The sequence below is a fragment of the Calliphora vicina genome, chromosome 3 (genome assembly GCF_958450345.1).
Source record: "Calliphora vicina chromosome 3, idCalVici1.1, whole genome shotgun sequence".
Taxonomy (NCBI): Eukaryota; Metazoa; Arthropoda; class Insecta; order Diptera; family Calliphoridae; genus Calliphora; species Calliphora vicina.
In genome coordinates, this window is record NC_088782.1 from 87,510,126 (window position 1) to 87,529,584 (window position 19,459).

Genomic DNA, 19,459 nt, shown 5'->3' on the forward strand with positions numbered 1-19,459 from the left:
CGCATAAACAGTGAATTAATTTTTTATTTGCGAATAGCTAACTCACGAAAACAATTCCTGATTAACGACACTATTTGCAAATAAGATTTTAAGCATTGCCATATGTTTTAACGCTTTTAGTTTATTAAGACGTTTTTTAAATATTTCATTGCGTTTTAGAATTAATTGGAATTAATCATAAAAACAAGAATTTTCCGTAACTAATGTGACATATAAACAGAGAGTTAGTTAATTGCAAATAATTTTTATTTGCGAAAAGGCTACGTATAAACGTAGTATTAGTGAATTTACGTGTGTCAAACTATATTTATTCGACAATTTATAGTTAAAATTTCGAGACTTTCGATGTGTATAATTCTCTCACAAGGGTGTTGAATTTACACAGTACCCGTATATGTGAGAGTAATTTTAAAAATTAGAGAGTTGGACTACTTGATATACTTTGTTTGCAACCATATGTTTTAAACATATTTTTTACTGGACAAAAAATGTCCAGTAAAAAATATCATGTTCTCTAGCTACGTACTGTCACTTTTAACAATTTTGCTCTCTCGTTACAAGTTTTTAAAAGTAAACGAACGGAATCCCGTAACTTCCAGTGATAATTTGTACAAATTATCAAGTACGCGAACCCTACTATTTTCAGCCAGCTGGCCGCCGATTTTGAGCCACCGCCGGTGATTTTTATTTAAGCCGCCGCCGATTAAATTGCTCGGCGCAGGTCTCTGCATGGCACACGTCTAATTATTGTTAAATACGGTTTAATTAAAAGTAAAAATAAAGTTTTAAAGTTGTAGATATAAATGGGGTATACGTTCGCAATAGCTTCATTTACCAAGTTATTTGTATTTTTTATTTGTTTGCCTTTTGTTTTAAATGATCCTCAATGTGAATCCGAACTGTATGATCACAATAAAGATACTTTATTAAATGTTAGCTTTAAAATAAAGAAAGCACCAAATGAATATCTAGTTATATTCAAACATTATTATTGGAAAAACACAAGGGAAAAATACATTCGTGCAACTTTAAGCAATCAAAATGTAATAGGTAGTTCATTAACTTAATTATAAACTATATATTTATAAATTATTTATAGATTACAGACTGGAAAGTGGTATTGCGCCCAAATCTGTCATATTTACATCCTAGTGATTTTGATGTGGTACATTCAACTGAAGATATTGCAGAAAAACTGCAGCTACACCCAGCAATTAAACACATAAGTTTTCAGTCTCGCATTAAAAGGACACTTTCGTATACAACAATAGACAATTCGTCAAAATTGTTTTACAAAAGCAACACAATGCATATGAAGCAAAATTTGTTTAAGGCTTTACCAATGGATCTGTCGGATACACTCAAAGCTGATGTTTTATGGAATCGCGGTATTACTGGAGAAGGAATAAAAGTTGCTGTTTTCGATACAGGCTTAGCTAAGAAACATCCTCATTTTCGAAATATTAAAGAGCGAACCAACTGGACAAATGAAAAAACGTTGGATGATGGTGTCAGTCATGGAACTTTTGTTTCTGGCATAATAGCTTCTTCAAAGGAGTGTCTTGGTATAGCCCCAGATGTAGAACTTCATATTTTCAGGGTATTTACAAATAACCAGGTAAGATTTTTTGGAACTCTACATCTCTACATAAATATTAAAGTGAATGTGTGTCTGTATCAGTGTTGCCAGATGACATTTTGGGAAATCCCTACTCCAATTAAAAAAATACCTTTTTTTCCCTACGCCAGAAAAAATTGTCCCTACATTTTTTCCCTACACCAAAAAATAATAGAATTCTCAATATATATTAGTTTATTTTTTCTAAAAAAGGATTTTTATTAATTAAAATTAATTTGTACATTAATTCCATCAGGTACAGTTACGAACAAGAAAATAGCAGTACCACTAGGAAATTTTTTTGAAACGGCGTACAACGTCTTTAAAAATTTTAAACTTAAAATTTTGTTTATACCCATAATCGGTCAAGCCTGTAAATTTGTTGTGAGGTAATCTTTTTGTAAAAATAATGATAACTTCCGAAATAAATGCTCTTATACACATCTGCTCAAAATAATAGATACACCTAATTGGAAAAAATTTAAATGGCGGTAACATTGAAAATTTCCTCGCAAGCGTTAAGAATACATCATATTATTAAAATTTCTATCTGGCAATGTCATGTCAGTCAAAAATCTGGCAACTATTTGCTTTCATGTTGATTTTTAAAAACGAATTTATTTGAATTACAAAAAATTATTTGCTCATAAAAATAGATACACATCAGTAATTTGTAATTTGTTTATATACAATTTTTTTTTGTGCAATTTTTTGTTCCTATTTACGTGAAACAGTAAGTATAATTTAAATTTTAGCAACAATTTTATAAAAAATAGGACTCTTTTGAAGAAAATGGGACGAAATCATCATTGTACCGAAGATGAGAAAAAAATTGTTCAAACGATGAGAAATCAAGGAATATCATTACGGGAAATAGCAAAGAGCATAGGAAGATCTTTACATTTTGTCCAAAATGCTTTATCTAAAAAACAAAAAAGAGAAACTCGCGGTAGACCAAAGAAAACCAGTCCAGAAACAGATAGGCGGATCGTCCTTATGGTTAAAAAAGACCCTTTCATATCATCGAAAGCTATTTCTGCGGATCTATGTAACGAAATCAGTCCACAAACAGTTCGTCGTCGTCTTTTACAAGCTAAATTGCCGGGAAGAATTGCCAGAAAAGTGCCACTAATGCGCCAAAAAAATATCAAGACAAGATTAGAATTTGCTAAAGAGCACTTACAATGGTCCGGGTGTGAAGGCGAAAAAAAAATGGAGAAATATTTTATGGAGCGACGAAACAAAAATAAATTTGTTTGGAAACGACTGCCAAAGAAATGTACGCCGACCAAAATGAAAAGAATTCCACGTTAAATTTACAAAAAAGACGGTAAAACATGGCGGGGGAAACATAATGGTTTGGGGTTGCTTTTCATGGAATGGTGTTGGTCCGATATTCCGAATAGAAGATACCATGAATGCTAGTGGGTATAGAGACATATTGGAAAACGTAATGCTTCCATAGGCATCGGAAAATATGCCATTAATATGGACATTCCAGCAGGACAACGACCCAAAACATAGTTCAAGATTAGTTAAAAACTGGTTCTTGGAGAATAACGTACCTGTTTTAAGCTGGCCCAGCCAATCCCCTGATTTAAACCCAATAGAAAACTTGTGGAGTGAATTAAAGATAAGGCTTTCGAAGGAAGTTTTCAAAAATAAAGACGATTTATGGGAGAAAACGCAAAAAATATGGTACGAGATTCCATTGGAGAAGTGTCAGAACTTGATATCCAGTATGCCCAGAAGAGTGGAGAAAGTTTTACAAAACAAAGGTGGATATACTGGATACTAGCTTTACTTTAATAATAAACTAATTTTTTTAAGATAAAATTTATTAGCTTTTGTTTAATAAGAATTTTTAAAAATGTATCTATTATTATGAGCACCAAATTTTTCGAAATTTAATTTACTTTATAATATTATTAATTATGAAATATTTTGTTTTTGTTTCTTACTCTCCTTTTAACTATAAATAAAAATCGACTGAATTTTTTTATAATTTTACAATATACCATTATATTTTTTCGTTTTTAAAAAATAAATTTTATTTTGAGCAGATGTGTATATGACAATATGTATTTTTTTTATTAACATTGGAATAGCAGTGCCGGATTATTGAATTAATTTTTTTAAATTTTTTTTTAAAGAAGTCGAATATTTTTTAAGATTAAAGTACAATTTAGTTAAATATTCTGAATTTATTGTATTTTTAATGTTAAATTTTAGTTAAATATTCTGAATTTATTGTATTTTTAATGTTAAATATAGTTCTTTTTTATAAAATTCCTGTTTTTGAGGGTCGCGCAATACATTGCACCATTGCTTAGGGAAAATTAATTTTATAGTTAAAAAAAAAAATAAGAAAATCTTGTCCATTTGTTCAACTTTTTAGCAAACGCTATTGAATAGAAACAAAAAAATTGAAAATAGGGACTTCAAACGGAAAACTGCACCTCAGGACGATCAAAATATCGTCAGAATCATCAAATGCAATCCATTTAATCTGTTAAGCAAATAAAAACCGAATGAAATTTAGAAGTTATTGATATGACAGTAAGGAGATGATTTCTAGATGCAAACTTCACAGAACGAAGTCCAAGGAAAAAGCCACTATTAACAAAAATACATAGTGGAACTCGTTTGGAGTACGCTGAATACCGACTAGTTTGCAAGCAACTATCGCAATATTTTGTGAACTGGCGGGTCTAAACTTGTTTTATTTGGAAGTTCAGGCTGTTGTCAATATATTCGACGTCCACTCTCTTCTGTATGTCAAACACAGTACACTGTGAAAAAAATTTAAAATATTTAAAAATTTCGTGGTACTGCTATTATCTTGTTCGCAACTGTACATTTATAAAAATAAAAATTAACAAAGTTTTCATACAAAAAATAAATTGTCATTACCTATAAAAAAACGAAAAATTAAAATTAACAGACTTTATAGAACATATAATAAATATATTTTTAATTGTAGAAATCTTCTGATTTCATTTTACTAAAATGACTAGGAGAGCAGTTAAAACTAATACAGATTAAATCATTTGACTGTAAGTGCGATCTTAAGATACACATCGAATTTAAATTTTCATTGCTTAACTTATTTCGCTTTTTGGTGCGTATATCTGTAACCAATGAAAAAATTCTTTCGGCATCTGCATTTGCATGTGGAAGGCTTAGAATAATTTTTATTAGTTTAGAAAAATTTGGAAATAATAGTTGATTATTAAAATCTTTAGATTTGCAAATATTTGACCAAAATGATTCTATGTGTAAAGAACGTAAATTTTGCTTTTCTCTCCGAAAAATTGTATTCTAAAGTTATCTATTCTTCATTCCGGGAGTTAATATCAATGTTGAACTTTTGGCATAGTAATTAAAATATAAAATCGTTTTTATTGCCATCTCCAATGACCAGTTGGGGATTTAAAAACTCCATTTCTTTAAAAATTGAATTTTCTTTTAATGGTAGTCTATGTTGAATTTCTTCAAGAGCTATTTTATAAAATTTCAGACAATTTAATTTTATCTCTCGGACAAAGGATTTCGAAAAAGTTTGTAAAATCTCTTCGCATTCATGACCGACGTATATATCTTCAGTTGACAGGAAAATATCCGTCGTGTTTAAAAATCTGTTTTCAAATCATCCTTTTTTATAAAGTTTTGTCCAATTTTTAAAAAAATTTTTTGTGATTCTGAATGAAGAATATGTATTAACACTTTTTTAGATTGAAAAAGAGCATTTAATGTATTAAAATAATTTAGAACGTATTTAAGAAAAAGTAAATATGCCTTATTGAATTCATTATTCAATTCTATTAATATGTTGTCAGCAGATTTTAATTTGTCCTGGCTCGAAGTAAACTTAAAATATTCGATTAAAACTTCTCAATTTTCCAGAATCCTCTCTATACATTTTTGGTGAGACAGCCATCTTGTAGCAGACGTTCTTAGAATGTCTTCAGCGGTGCAATCAATATCCACAGGAATTAAGTCCAATAATTATAAAAAAGTTTTTCCTCTTCATCATCAAAGTAGCGAACCAAAACACATAGATTTTTTTAAAGCAACATCAGTACTTTCGTCGATAAGAACAGAGAATTAGTTTGTTTTAAGTTTATTTATTAAATTATCTTTTTCTTGCTTAGCCAAAATACAAAAACGCTGTTTTCTGTATTTACTTTTAAGGGTGAGAGCATCGTCAGAAGATGAATCAGAAGACGACATATTTCTGAAATATTTCATAAATATAAGTTAACATAAAGAAACTCGATATTTACAATTACACTTACGGCAATGTAGGAAAAGAATAATGTACGGGTTCGTTTGTAACAATATTGGTTGTAAGAAGTTTGCCAATACAATTCTTCTAAAATGGAAGTAAGATTTTGAATTTGTGTTCTACACAATTTGTAACCAATTACAAAACTTTACCACCTCAATTACATAAATAATTATGAAAATACACTAAGAAAAACAATGCATAACTTTTAAAACATTTATGGCAAGAAAATAAAAATTTTATAAATATTTTTAGATAATAATTTAATAGTTTTACACAAATTTTTGTTTCCATAGTAGTAAAAAGGTAAATTAATAAAAAATCCCTAGCATAAAATAAAAAATCTGTCCCTTTTTCCCTACAACATAAATTTTTGCAAAAAACCCCTACAAAAAGGGAATTTTCTCTACATTTGGCATCACTGGTCTGTATGTACATTAGAGTGGGTTAATTTTTTTTCTCGACAAAGCGGTTATCAAAATCGTAATCTACGATGAATTCTAAGAAGTTTTGCCGAAGAAACCATGGGTCTAAAATCAAAATGGAGCTTCCCATTTTTAACGCGAAAATTTTCCTTTCGTATTTTATATTTTTGTTTAAATATGCTAACATTTTATTGAGCCTTTTGAGAAACTTGACTATGTTTGGTTTTACAAAAGGAGAGAAAGGCAAAAAAGATAAATTTTTGCAAATGGAGAAGATTAACAATAAACTTCACCCGAGGATGGTTACAAAATCTCATATTGTGGTTGTTCGAGAACCTAAACCCGATCTTTTGGGTCACAGTGGGGGAAATGAAAAATAAAAAGGTGCAAATAAATTTGTAAGTTCCAAACCAATAATCCGATTTTAATAAAATTTCTTACGACTAGAGGAGTTGTTACTGAGCTTAAGTTTTAAATTCGGACTTTCAACACTAAGGTGGGCAGAGCCTCAAGGCCCCAAATTGGGGTGTCTCGGGTATATTAAAAATTAAAAATGATGCCAAATTTTTGTTCTCTAGCCGATTTGAAAGATTTGTACATACACTAGAGTTGGGTTTATTAGCTCAGTGAAGTGACCGCTCTTTTCAGCTCAGCTCAATGAAATGAACTAGGTCGCTCTTTTAGCTCATTAGCTCAGTATGTTGTATAATGACCATTTCATTTTGAGAATTGCTTGTAATGAATTAAATCAATTATTTCTGTTGTTAGTTGTAAAAACACACAGTCTTTTGACAATTAGAGATTTATGCGTGAAATAATTGATTAAAATTTTAAAAAATCAAATTGTATTTTATTTAAACTAATATTTTTGCGGAAAAAAGAGTTAATTTTTTATTATTTTTGATTTCCGATGGTAAGCAAATGTTTAGACAATATTTGTTAAGCAGAACATTCACTAACTATAAGGTATTATTTTACCACAAAATAATAAAATTAACAAAAAACTCTCATTATCACTTGTGCACTTGTGGTGTTAAGTTGTGTTTACAAATTTACAAAGTGTTTTTCTTATTTTTATAAAAAACAGTTACATTTGCATTGTTTAAAACAATAACAAATTAATACAAAATTACTAAACGAGCGTGTTGTGATGAAGATGTTACTGCCTACCTAAGGCTGAGCAAAATGAGTAAAACAAATAAACCAACCCCTTCTCAGAGAGTTGGAAATCAAAATTATTATGCTCCCCTACAAACAATTGATGACGATGATGATGATATTGTTATCGATGATGTTGCTAAAGAAAAAATACCACCTCTAACCATATTGAAGTGTAAAATAGAGCAAGTACACGAATTGATGAGAATATTAAAAATAACCGATTATTCGATTCGAAAAATGTCTATTGGCTTGAAAGTTTTCTGCTCAAAGAAAACTGATTATGATATTTTTTGTAAATCTTTGAAACAAAATTGTGATTTTGAATTCTTTACGTATGCTAATAAAAATGAGAAACCGTTCAAAGCTGTACTTTTAGGATTGGATAAATGCGACCCAGCAGTAATTAAAAATGATCTCCTTGCTAAAGGCTTAAAATGTACAGATGTCAAAATTGTCACCAGAGAAAAAGAAAATAGAGGTGAAATTGTAATTTTTATTGTTTATTTTGAGAGGAAATCAATTTCATTGAAAGAATTGAGACAAAATTATTGCTCAATTAATTATATAAAAGTCAGGTGGGAGTACCAGAAACCAAACAGATCTAAAATAACACAATGCTACAATTGCCAGATGTTTGGCCACGGTTCTAGCAGGTGCAACGTCAAAACCTACTGTGCAAATTGTGCCGGTAACCACAGGACTACGGAATGCAAATCAAATGTCATTCAATGCGCAAACTGTAAAGGTTCCCATAAGGCTATGTCACCAGAATGTCCAAACAGAGCAACATATATTGGAGTTAAGCAGCGCTCTCCGCCAAGAAGGGTTTCCAGACCTGTAAGTAATTATTTAAATAATAGTAGCACAGAATATACTACTAATTTCCCAAATACGTTAAATCAGAATGTAACGACCAACCCAAATCCCTGGGGAAATACGTTACCATCAACCCAGAATAATAATGAAAATCTTTTTTCTCTGGAGGAATTAAAAACATTAACTGTTGAGCTCATTAACAATTTGAGCAAATGTAAGTCTCGAGCTGACCAATTTGAGGTAATAACTAGTCTCGCATTCAAATTTCTCTCACGATGAACAACAATGTATTGAAAATGGCTCTATGGAATGCTCGTGGTGTTCGTTTAAAAAAGGTTGAACTTTTTCAGTTCATAAACAAAAACAATATTGATATCTGTCTTCTTTGTGAAACTTGGCTAAATGATAAAATATCTATTAGACACAACAACTTTAACTGCTACAGATATGACCGTAAACAAGGTAGAGGAGGCGGAGTAGCTTTGCTGATAAAGAAAAATATACCACATGAGTTATTACCACTTAAAAACACAAAACTAATTGAGCATATAGGAGTTAAAATCTTATTTGGAAATGAATTCTTACATCTATACTCATGTTATTTCCCTGGTGGTTTAAGGGTAAACTCTAATAGTAAACAAATGTTTATTTCTGACCTGCGTATGTTAACAAATGTAAACAGTAAATATATTATTGGAGGTGATCTAAATTGCAGAAATCGTTTTTGGGGATGTCATAAAAATAATTGTTGGGGTAATATCCTTTATGAAAAAATTCAACCAAATCATCTGGAAATCGTCTATCCCTTTGAAAGTACATATATACCAGCTGATCCAAGAAGGCGACCATCTACGTTAGACTTTTTCATAACAAATAACCCACAAATAATATCCACAATAAAGGCGATAAACGACCTAAGCTCCGACCACCTCCCAGTAGTGGGAAATATAAATTTGAGTCTTAATTTAATTGAAAATACAACATATAATTTTAATAAAGCAAATTGGACTAAATATGCTCGACACATAAATAGAAATCTACCTCTTCAACCAAACTTTACAGAAGTATTAAGTACTTCTGAAATTGATGATTATATCATGCATTTCAACAACACAATATCTGCAGCAATAGATCATAGTGTACCAAAAAGCAAAAAATTTATACCTGACAAGAAATTGCCAAACGATATAAAAATTTTAATCCAATATCGAAACATCTATAGAAGAAATTGGAAAAGATATAGGGATATAAATGATCACCAGCAAATGACTCGGCTAAACAAGGTTATCACAAATGAAATTATTAAATATAATAACAAATCATGGAATAGCATGCTTTCTACGTTAGATAAATATTCTGCGCCGTTCTGGAATATATCAAAAATATTAAAAAGAAAACACAAAAATATTCCTTTGCTTAAAGAAAATTCTAGAATATACAGTACACTAGAGGAAAAATGCAATATATTAGCAGACACGTTTTATTTAAACAACAATTTTTCAAACCATCTTAGTGATGACGAAACTATATTTGATGTTAATAATGCCGTAAATAGTATAAGACACACTGAAATAAATAACATATCCCAGAGTTATTATATATCTGCCGAAAATACTTCCAATTTTATTAAAATGTTGAAAAATAAAAAATCACCTGGTATAGATGAAATTAATAACAGATGTTTAAAAAATCTGCCAAAAAAAGGAATCAAATATATTACAAATATATTTAATGCATGCTTAAAGCTATGCTACTTTCCAAAACAATGGAAAAAGTCTAAAACAATAGCAATACCTAAACCAAACAAACCTGCTGAAGCTCCGGGGTCTTACAGACCTATTAGTCTATTACCAACAACCAGCAAAATATTGGAAAAGATAATTAAAGAGAAAATATTGAACTTTGTTGATTCACATAATATTTTTCCTACTAACCAATTTGGTTTTAGAAGACAACACAATACATCCCAACCATTACTTAAAATTAAAAAACTAGTTAAAAATGATTTCGAAAATGGAAAATCAACAGGAATGGTTCTTCTTGACATTAAATCAGCCTTTGACTCTGTATGGCATAATGGCCTTATATACAAGTTAAAATCGTTTAATTTCCCACACGAAATAATCAAAATCATATTAAGTTTTCTAACTGATAGATCTTTTCGTGTTTATATAGGAAAAACAAATTCACGTGAGGTTCATATAAATGCTGGATGCCCCCAAGGTTCCTGTTTATCGCCAGTTTTATATAACATTTACATAGCCGATATACCGTCGTTTCCCTATTGCACAACAACAATTTTTGCAGATGATACTTCTATCCTAAGCTCCGACTTATATGCTGTAAATATAAAACACAACCTGGAACTAGCCTTAGTTGAAATAAATAAATATTTTACAAAATGGAAAATTTTAATAAATCCGGAAAAAACAAAAGCCATATACTTTACGAGGAAACGTAAGCCCTGCTTTACACCCCAAAATCCATTGCAGTTCCAAAACCACAACATCAATTGGGAAGAAAATGTTAAGTATCTAGGTGTTATTCTTGATACAAAATTCAATTTTAAAAACCACATTTCGTATATTGTGGACAAAATTAACAGGGTCACACATATGTTATACCCATTAATAAACAGAAAATCCGATCTTTCAATTGAAAACAAAAAAAATTTAATTAAATCCATTTTCCACCCCATAATGTTTTATTGCACACCTGTCTGGTCTACGTCAGCAAATTGCCACAGGAAAAAGCTCCAAGTGGCACAAAACAAGCTTTTAAAAATGATTTTTAAACTTCCTTGGCACTATTCAACGCGTAGACTCCACACACTCGCTGATTTTCCTACCATCAATGTTAAATTGAATTATTTAACAGAAAACTTTATCAGAAGATGTGAACACTCAGAATTCCAGCACATAAACTAGCTAATCGCTTTATAAATTTTACCCTTTTTTAACCTAGTTTTAGTTCTTAGGTTAGGTTAGGTTTTCCAGGCAGCCACGAAATAAGGAAGATAGAAAGAGCAGCTCACATGGGTCCATCAATGGTCCTTTTGTGTTACCTGAAAGTAGAAGAAAGAAGAAGAAAGAGGGACAGATATAAGTGAAAAGGGAGAAGAAGAAGATTGAAGAAGTTAAGGAGGAGATGTAAGAAGAAAAAGAGAGGGAGGAGGAAGGAGATCTTGGAGAATTTACGTGCCAATGAGTCGGCGATCATTGGGTCACTCTAAAGTGATCCCCGTGTCTGGTCTTTTCAACCAATTACTTCTACCTATAAAGGCACTAATGCCCTCAAGCCTCATATTCGAGAGCTCAGAGAGACTATCAAGGGAACGATGCCCCAGAAACCTTAGGCGTAGATCTCCTAATGCCGGACAATGACAAAGAAGATGAAAAATAGTTTCATCCTCCTCCTCATTTTGACAACTTCTGCAGAAGTCGTGGTACGGCAAACCAAGTCTCCTAGCGTGGTTACCAAAGGTGCAGTGTCCAGTTATGACCGCCACTACACCACTCAATTGTGAGCGTGTAAAGCCAAGAAGATGAATTGTCCGTCCCCGATTTAGTCGGGGCCATATCGTCCTGGTCATAGTGCATGTGGGTTCACAGTCCCATCTTGCCTGAGCGAGCTCATAGTAGAAGTTACTAATTTGTAGCTTGCATTTGGATAACGGAATCCCACATAGGAAATCTATGTCTCCGTCAGGTAACATGGCGCCTTTTCTCGCCAGATCATCGGCAACACAGTTGCCCGTAATAGTAATATCCCCGTGTCCCCGTACCCACTTGAGTACGACTATTGAATGTCTCGCCATCCTGTTTAAGGATGCCCGGCATTCCTGGACTAAGTTAGATGTTGTGTATACACCTGTCAGGGATTTTATAGCTGCCTGACTGTCAGTATATATACAAATATCCCTGTCAGATATCTTGTTATAACTAAGCCAGTTAGCCGCCCTTTTGATGGCCGATAATTCAGCCTGAATAATGCTACATTCATTCGGAAGTCTGAAAGATAACCTAATATCAAGTTCCCGAATATAGACACCTACGCCAACTCGATCTCCCTTCACAGAACCGTCCGTATAGACTGAGAGACCCATTGTGTCATGTAAGGGCCCGTTCATTGCTTCCGTACCACACGGAATTGAGAAATCGAAATTCCTCGCTAAGAAGGGCCTAGAAATGCAGTAATCGATATTCTCCGGAAGAGTCTGAATACTACCTATTATGCTGGCGTGACCATATGGAGCGTGTTTCCACGCACCAATCGCGTTTAGCCTAAAGGCAGAAGTAAATGCCATTTTTTCTTGCCATAAGATCCACAGGGATCCAGTTCAATATAGTAAAGAGCGACTTTGTTGCGGTCGTTCTTAAAGCTCCTGTTATCAGGATTGCCATTCTCCTTAACACTCTCTCGAATAGCATACACGTCGAGCCACTGTCTAGTGCCTTCCACCAGACAGAAACTCCATAAAATAGTGTCGGCTTAATGACCGCATCACATAGCCAGTTGACAAACTGGGGTCTAATACCCCATTGCGTACCTATCGCCCTCTTACAGACATACATAGCCGTCAAGGCTTTTGACGTCCTTAAAAGGGTATTGGGTTTCCAGGATAGTTTACTATCCAGAATAACTCCTAAGTATTTCGCACTGTCCGATAGTGTTAGTTCAACACCATTTAATCGGGGAAGCGAGAAATGAGGAATCTTGTACCTCCTTGTGAACAGTACAAGTTCAGTTTTGCCTGGGTTTACACTCAATCCACTGTCCGTACTCCACCGACTCAGTATACTGAGTGCATGTTCCAGGCGTTGTGATATCGTGTCCAAGTGGATCCCAGAGACTGCCACCGCGACGTCATCCGCGTAGGCGACAGTTTTATAGCCTAAGAGATCCAATTTCCTGAGCAGACAATTTATGGCCAAATTCCACAGAAGTGGCGATAAGACACCTCCCTGAGGTGTACCCCTAGTGGCCATTCTCGTGATCACTGCCGTTCCCTTTTCGGAGCGAATGATCCTGTATCGTAGAAGGTTTGTGATGAACCTTACAGTTGATTGGTCTAAACCAAGATCCTGTAGAGCTGAAACGATAGTTGCAGATTCTACGTTATTGAAGGCTCCTTCTATATCCAGAAAGGCCACTAACGAGAAATTACCAAATTCAAGGGATTTCTCAATATATCCCACTAAGGAGTGAAGTGCTGTCTCAACGGATTTGCCTTTCATGTAGGCGTGTTGAGAGGGAGATACTGATCCTTGTTTCAAAGACACTCGTATGTGGATGTCGATGATTCTTTCAAGGGTTTTCAGCAAGAATGATGATAGACTTATCGGTCTGAAATCTTTTGCTTTGGTGTGTGACGCTTTCCCCCCTTTCGGAATGAATGTCACAGTGCATTCGGTCCACCGTTTTGGTATGTAGGACCATGCAAGACAGGCATGATAGATAGTTATCAGCCAAGGAGTGACTAGATCTATATTATTCTGTAGATCAGCGGGTATTATACCATCTGGGCCCGGAGACTTGTAAGAGTCAAAACTCCGTATGGCCCATTTTATCAAATGTTCGTCAAGTATAATTGACGAAGTTGTCCGATTGTTCGGTTGGGATGCACTAGCAATATCCGGAGGCAAGTTCCCCGGAAAATGAGTGTCCATGAGTACTTCTAGTGTCTCACGTCCATCAGTAGTCCACCTACCATCCTGTTTCTGAATATAACCTTGAACAGTTGGTGTTTTCGATAAGATCTTGCGCAGACGATTTGTCTCAGAGGAACTTTCGACGCCGCTGCAGAAATTCCTCCAGGACTTACGTTTCGCGCTCCTGACCATATTCTTAAATTTGTTCAACATAGACTTATACATTGACCAGTTGCCTGATCTTTTCGCCTCGTTGAATAGTTTACGACAATTACGCCTAGTGTTCGCTATGTCTAAAGACCACCATGGAGGTCTTACCTTTCCTCTGCGAGCAGAGGGAGTGCATGTACGTCTTGTGGCCTCACTGAGAGAAAGTGTGAGCTTTTCCACAGCGCTTTCAATGTCCCTAGTGTCACCTATGAGAGGGGGTGAGGGAAGTAAACCATCAAGGATCCGCCTGTGATCATCCCAATTGGTTTTCCTCCTATTTAGAAAAGGCTTTTCCTTCTCAACTTCCAATTCTATTAAGAATGTCAGATACCTGTGATCAGACAGAGAGCAATCATCTGAAACCTTCCAATTCCTTATGAGTTGCGAGTGGCTTGCACTGACAAGCGTAATGTCCAGAACTTCTTGCCTATTTGCTACCACAAAAGTAGGTTCTGAACCTCGATTGACAACTACCAGATTAAAGTCTAATATGAAGTCTAAAATGTACTCACCTCGTTCGTTTCTATCTGAGCTACCCCAGATTGTGTGGTGAGCATTTGCATCAGCTCCGATAATTACAGGAGTTCTGGCCCTATTTGCGGCACGCATCATATTAGATACCAGGTTATTCGGTGGTGGTTCAACCTGGTCGTGCGCCATATAGCTCGAGAGCAGCCACACCTTACCTGCACCTGTCTCCCAAGCAGCAGCTACTGTATCTTCATCGCTGTAATCAGGAAGAATGAAGATATTAAGATGGTTCTTAACCAAAATGCAAGATCTTATTTTACCTGTGCGTCTTATGTACAAAAGTTTGTACTTTTTGGCGTTGAGTCCACGAATTTCGCCATTGTGTATCCACGGCTCCTGGACCAACGCAATGTCCTCCCCATATTTAGCAATGTGGAGGAGCAGGGCAGCCGAAGCTGCCTTAGAGTGGTGAAGGTTCACTTGGATCGCCTTCACCATGGTCTGGATCATATATGACCGTAACGTCGATGTCTTCTGGGTCTGATTCCAGAAGAACATCTTCATCCTCCACATCACCCAGAGCGCAGAATAGGTCCCCAACCATACTGGAGTGTGATTGGGTCTCCATTTTGTCCTCAGAGCTTGCGGGGTCGTCCAGTTTAATTTTGCAGTCCATATCCTGCGGAGCTTCCAGTTTAACACCAGAAGTTTCGGGGTCGAGCTTGTCGTCACCACGGTAGATGCGCAGCTTGATACTATCGAAACCATAGTAAATCTTGCTTTGCCTCTCACGTAGTGGCGCCAAGGATTCCTTGTTAAGGACTACGACCACCTTTCTATGCGCACCTTCAGGAGCGGAAACCTTAACCACCTTCCAGTTATGGGTTGGTAGATCGGGATTACCGCTCTGAATGTATGCCAGAATCTCCTCAGGTTCATGTGGCTCCGCCGGAATAACTGTGACTGATCTCGGTCTACGAGGTATCTCGTTTACCGGGATCACGTCCAGTTTCGCGCCAGGCCACAATTCCCCTAGGGACGCAATTGCTAATTTTAGCAGTAGAGCTGAGCGGTCATTGGTACACGCTAGCAGTTTTACATGGCCTTGATACCAGCCAGCATCGTCGTTTTGCGGGGATGGACCGGGATTCTCCTTGAGAATCTTCCAGTATACCCCCAGCATACCCTGACGGATTTTCAGCCATTTCTCCTGGGAGATAGCTCCGTCATCAACACTCCTGTCGATAATAGCCCTTACAAGTGGATTGCGAGCAACTTCACTGTAAGGCCTTCTTATCACACGAGCCTCTTGCTTCGGACGTTTAGTCTTCGGCTGTGTGTTTTGCTGTTGGAGCAGCTCCTCCTCTGAGCGTTGCCGTTTGGGCCCAGCAGATGCGCCTTGGTTCGCTGCATCTGCGCTTGGAGGAGTGTTTGAGCTGTCCAGCTCAGCCAGTTGAGCCTTAGCCCAACTTAGTTTCGACAATTCGTCGATGTTAAGCGCATCGGCCGATTTGGATCCAAGCCGGTCGATAATGCGCATGGCGGCACGCCTTTGCACGAAAGCCCTCCTGGATGGTTCTTTGCGAATGGGGGCGTTCGGTTCTGCCGTAGTGGCGGGTGGGGCTACGGTGATGGACCCGACTTCTGGTTCGACGATCCAACCTGTAGCATTTTCGCAGGGACAACTGTCTTCTCGACAGTGTCCAATGCAGGGGCTGTTGCTGGTATATTACCAGCGAGGGCTAATGCAGCTTTTGAGGTGCTTGGCTTAAAGTCCAAGGCTACCTCGCTGCTTTTAGTCAAACTGTCACCAGAAGGTTGGACAGTCGACTGTTTGCAATCAGCCAGCATAGGTTTCCCCTGCTGGCCTTTTGCTGTTTGTTTTTTGTTATTGTTATTGTTTTGTATTGTGTTATTCATTTTTGTTCCCACGAGTGAGCGCGTAAGGGGATGGACACTCCATGCAGGGACGGCGTACATGGATTAGGCGAAAACTGTATTACAACCGACCCGTGCCCTGGCGTCGGAGGGGAGCTGTTAGCGACTAGTTATCTTTAACCACTTACTAGCCATTCAGGTCTTCGGCACTGCTACCATCACCTTGACCTTACAAGTGGGGGGGAAAGAAAGAGTAGAGAGAGAAAGAACAGTTTTGGTCCGCGGGTAGTAACACTAGAAGAGAGAGAGAATGTGTTAGCACTAGGTAACCATTTGTCAAAAATGTATCACCAGTAATAACAGTATCCTAACACCAATTACATCCTACTGTGACCATTTGTTATAAAATGCATCACAGTATTATGATAGTCGGCTGACACATTTCCGTTTACCGACCTAGCTATGTCAAGAAGTTCAGACCATTTGTTAAAAATGCATCTTAAGATATTGACATCGCTTGAGCATTTGTCAAGGCTAGTGACCTGTTGTCAAAACAGTATCACTAGACTAGGCAGTTGCTCCCCCTATCCGCCACCTGGGACGCGTCCGATGGGAGACTGAGAACTCCACAGTTCTTAGTATATAGAAATTAATTCAAAAAGGTTTTTTAAATTTTTTCCTCCAAAACAATTAACACATAAACTTATTATCAATATTACAACAAAACAAAATGTTTAAGTAGAAAAGGAATATATTTATTGCTAACCTCTTTAAGTAATAAGATAAAGTGTAAACAAATAAATATTAAAAATAAACACATAATAATAAAAAAAAAAAAAAAATAAAAAAAACTCAAGATATTAACTGGAATTTGAAAAAGGAAAAATATATTGATGATCTGATAATTCTGATCCAAAATAAAAATGTGACAATAACTAAACCAAATTTAATATTGTTGCAATTTTTTGGGGGTTTTCCCATTTACATAATGTTAGTTATCAATTGGCAAAATATATATTTTTTACCTGACTTTTACAACTATGATCAACAAAATTTCTACTAAAAATACGAAAGAAAATAGTTTAGTGATACAATTTGTATAAAAATATTTTCAACATTAATCTAACAATATATAAATAGAATTTCTGAATTTAAGGAATAAGATTTTATTGTTTTACGAAATAAAAAATAACGTAAAACTGTCATTCCAAAAGACAGCGAAAAACCCACGATAGGTCGCTCATGGCAGCTGACAAATGTTCTGTTGATGTAGCAGTATAGTAAAAAAGTGCATAAGATACCTATATGTTTTCTAAAAATAAGTTATTGAAATAATATTGCTAATTTAATTAAGAATATCAGTACTTTGTATTTTTTTAATTATGTTTTTTGGTAGATATAATCCCACTAATATATTTTTGAAATAGTATTTTTTTTACTAATTACATACTTTCAATTACAATTATTATTTTAAAAATAACAATTATGTATTTCCCTTTTTCATTATTATTTTATGAAATATACTTACAAACTGTAGCAATACTCTTTCTTTATTTCATTCTACATCACCATACCATAAATAAATTCACACTTATTCAATAGCACACATATAAAAATTCCTTCATGAAAACAAAAACAATTTGAATAACTTTAATAATTCTTGAAACAGTTCGTACAAACGTTGTATCATATCAAAGCAAAAATATATTCGCGGCAGCATACGATCATATACATAACAAACCTACATTCGAATGATCGTTTTATTTTTGTAGGACACAATACTCACTCACTTTTCAATGTCAGTGAGCGAAAGAATGTTACAGAATTGACGAGTAAAGTGAAACATGTGAAACATTGAAAATGACAAATGAATGTGCTTGTGCAGCTCTTTCATAAGTACTGAAAGAAACATGAGCATAAAACGCTCAGTGCTCAGTTGAAAACGCTCAGTGCTGAGCTGAAAACGCTCAGTATGATGAATGATTCACTTCGCTCAGTTGAGTGAATCGTTCAATTGAACTAGGTCATTCATGAGCTACACAACTCTAACATACACTGACCGCCATTTCCCTTTAGAATGTTTAAAGGACAATTGAAACACAAAATTTTATTTTTTCAACAAAAACAACAATTCATTTTTATTATACTTCAGTTAAAACAAGTCTTTTTAAATTAACCTAATTTACAAATACGTAGCGTGGCGGTCCTTTACACATCCTAAAGGGGAAATGGCGGTGAATTTTGTCCATCAGTGTATGTATAATCTAAAAAAAGAGAGCTACAAAACATATTACAATAACTATAATTTATCTTTTATAGTTTACGAGATATTCACCATTTATTTTTGCAAATAGCGGATCCAAATTTCCAGATTTTTTCAAATATATATTTTTTAATTAACAACTAATTTTTTAGTATTATAAGGAAAAAATTATTTCAAAATCGATACCAAGTCAAAAGTATTGTGCACTTAAATTAAAAAAAATTAAAAATAATTTTTTTACGCGATTTTTTTCGAAAAAAGTACTTATATTATTCTTTAGTTATACAGAAAATATAAACAAAATAGATAATGCTTTTATATTTTTCTCAACGGTAACATTTTGGGAAATACTATAGAAGAAAAATAATTTCAATATTTGTATAAGTGCATGGTCAAGAGCCTTCCGAAGTAGACCTATTTTTTATCTAAATTTTAAATTTATGCCAAATTTTCTCTAATCGCATAGCTGCTTTCAAAAAATTAAAACATCTTTTATAAGCCCCAATATGTTCTTAAATATTTTGCAAAAGGGAATTTATAGACCGGATCTCGGACTGGGAATTTTTGGATTGTCAATAACATTCACAAAATTCTTTCCTTATAATACTAATGAATTTATTGTTAATTAAAGGATATATATTTGAATAAATCGGGAGAGATTTTGATCCGTAATTTGTA

General features: G+C 34.6%; 2 protein-coding genes across 2 annotated transcripts in view; one reads left to right on the plus strand and one right to left on the minus strand.

Annotated features, from left to right (window-relative positions):
* Positions 1–757: 757 nt before the first annotated feature.
* S1P (membrane-bound transcription factor site-1 protease) overlaps positions 758–19,459 on the plus strand; it is a 166,974-nt gene continuing 148,272 nt past the window's right edge. Inside the window, exons 1-2 of the mRNA XM_065506241.1 lie at positions 758–1,043; positions 1,100–1,618. Coding sequence (XP_065362313.1) covers positions 804–1,043; positions 1,100–1,618 — 759 coding nt within the window. The 5' untranslated portion in view covers positions 758–803. The remainder of the gene's footprint in view (positions 1,044–1,099; positions 1,619–19,459) is intronic.
* Positions 14,691–16,560, minus strand: LOC135953799 (uncharacterized). Its single transcript, XM_065503805.1, has 3 exons — positions 16,374–16,560; positions 14,961–16,302; positions 14,691–14,896 (listed from the first exon to the last, which is right to left on the minus strand). Exons 1-2 carry the CDS (start codon positions 16,558–16,560, stop codon positions 15,101–15,103), a joined length of 1,389 nt encoding a protein of 462 aa, XP_065359877.1. The 3' UTR covers positions 14,691–14,896; positions 14,961–15,100.

Coding starts and splice junctions, on each gene's coding strand:
- LOC135953799 (XM_065503805.1), bottom strand. CDS start 16,560: ATGAATAACACAATACAAAACAATAACAATAACAAAAAACAAACAGCA. Junction 16,303..16,373: donor AGCTGCATTAGCCCTCGCTG/GTAATATACCAG, acceptor AAAATGCTACAG/GTTGGATCGTCGAACCAGAA.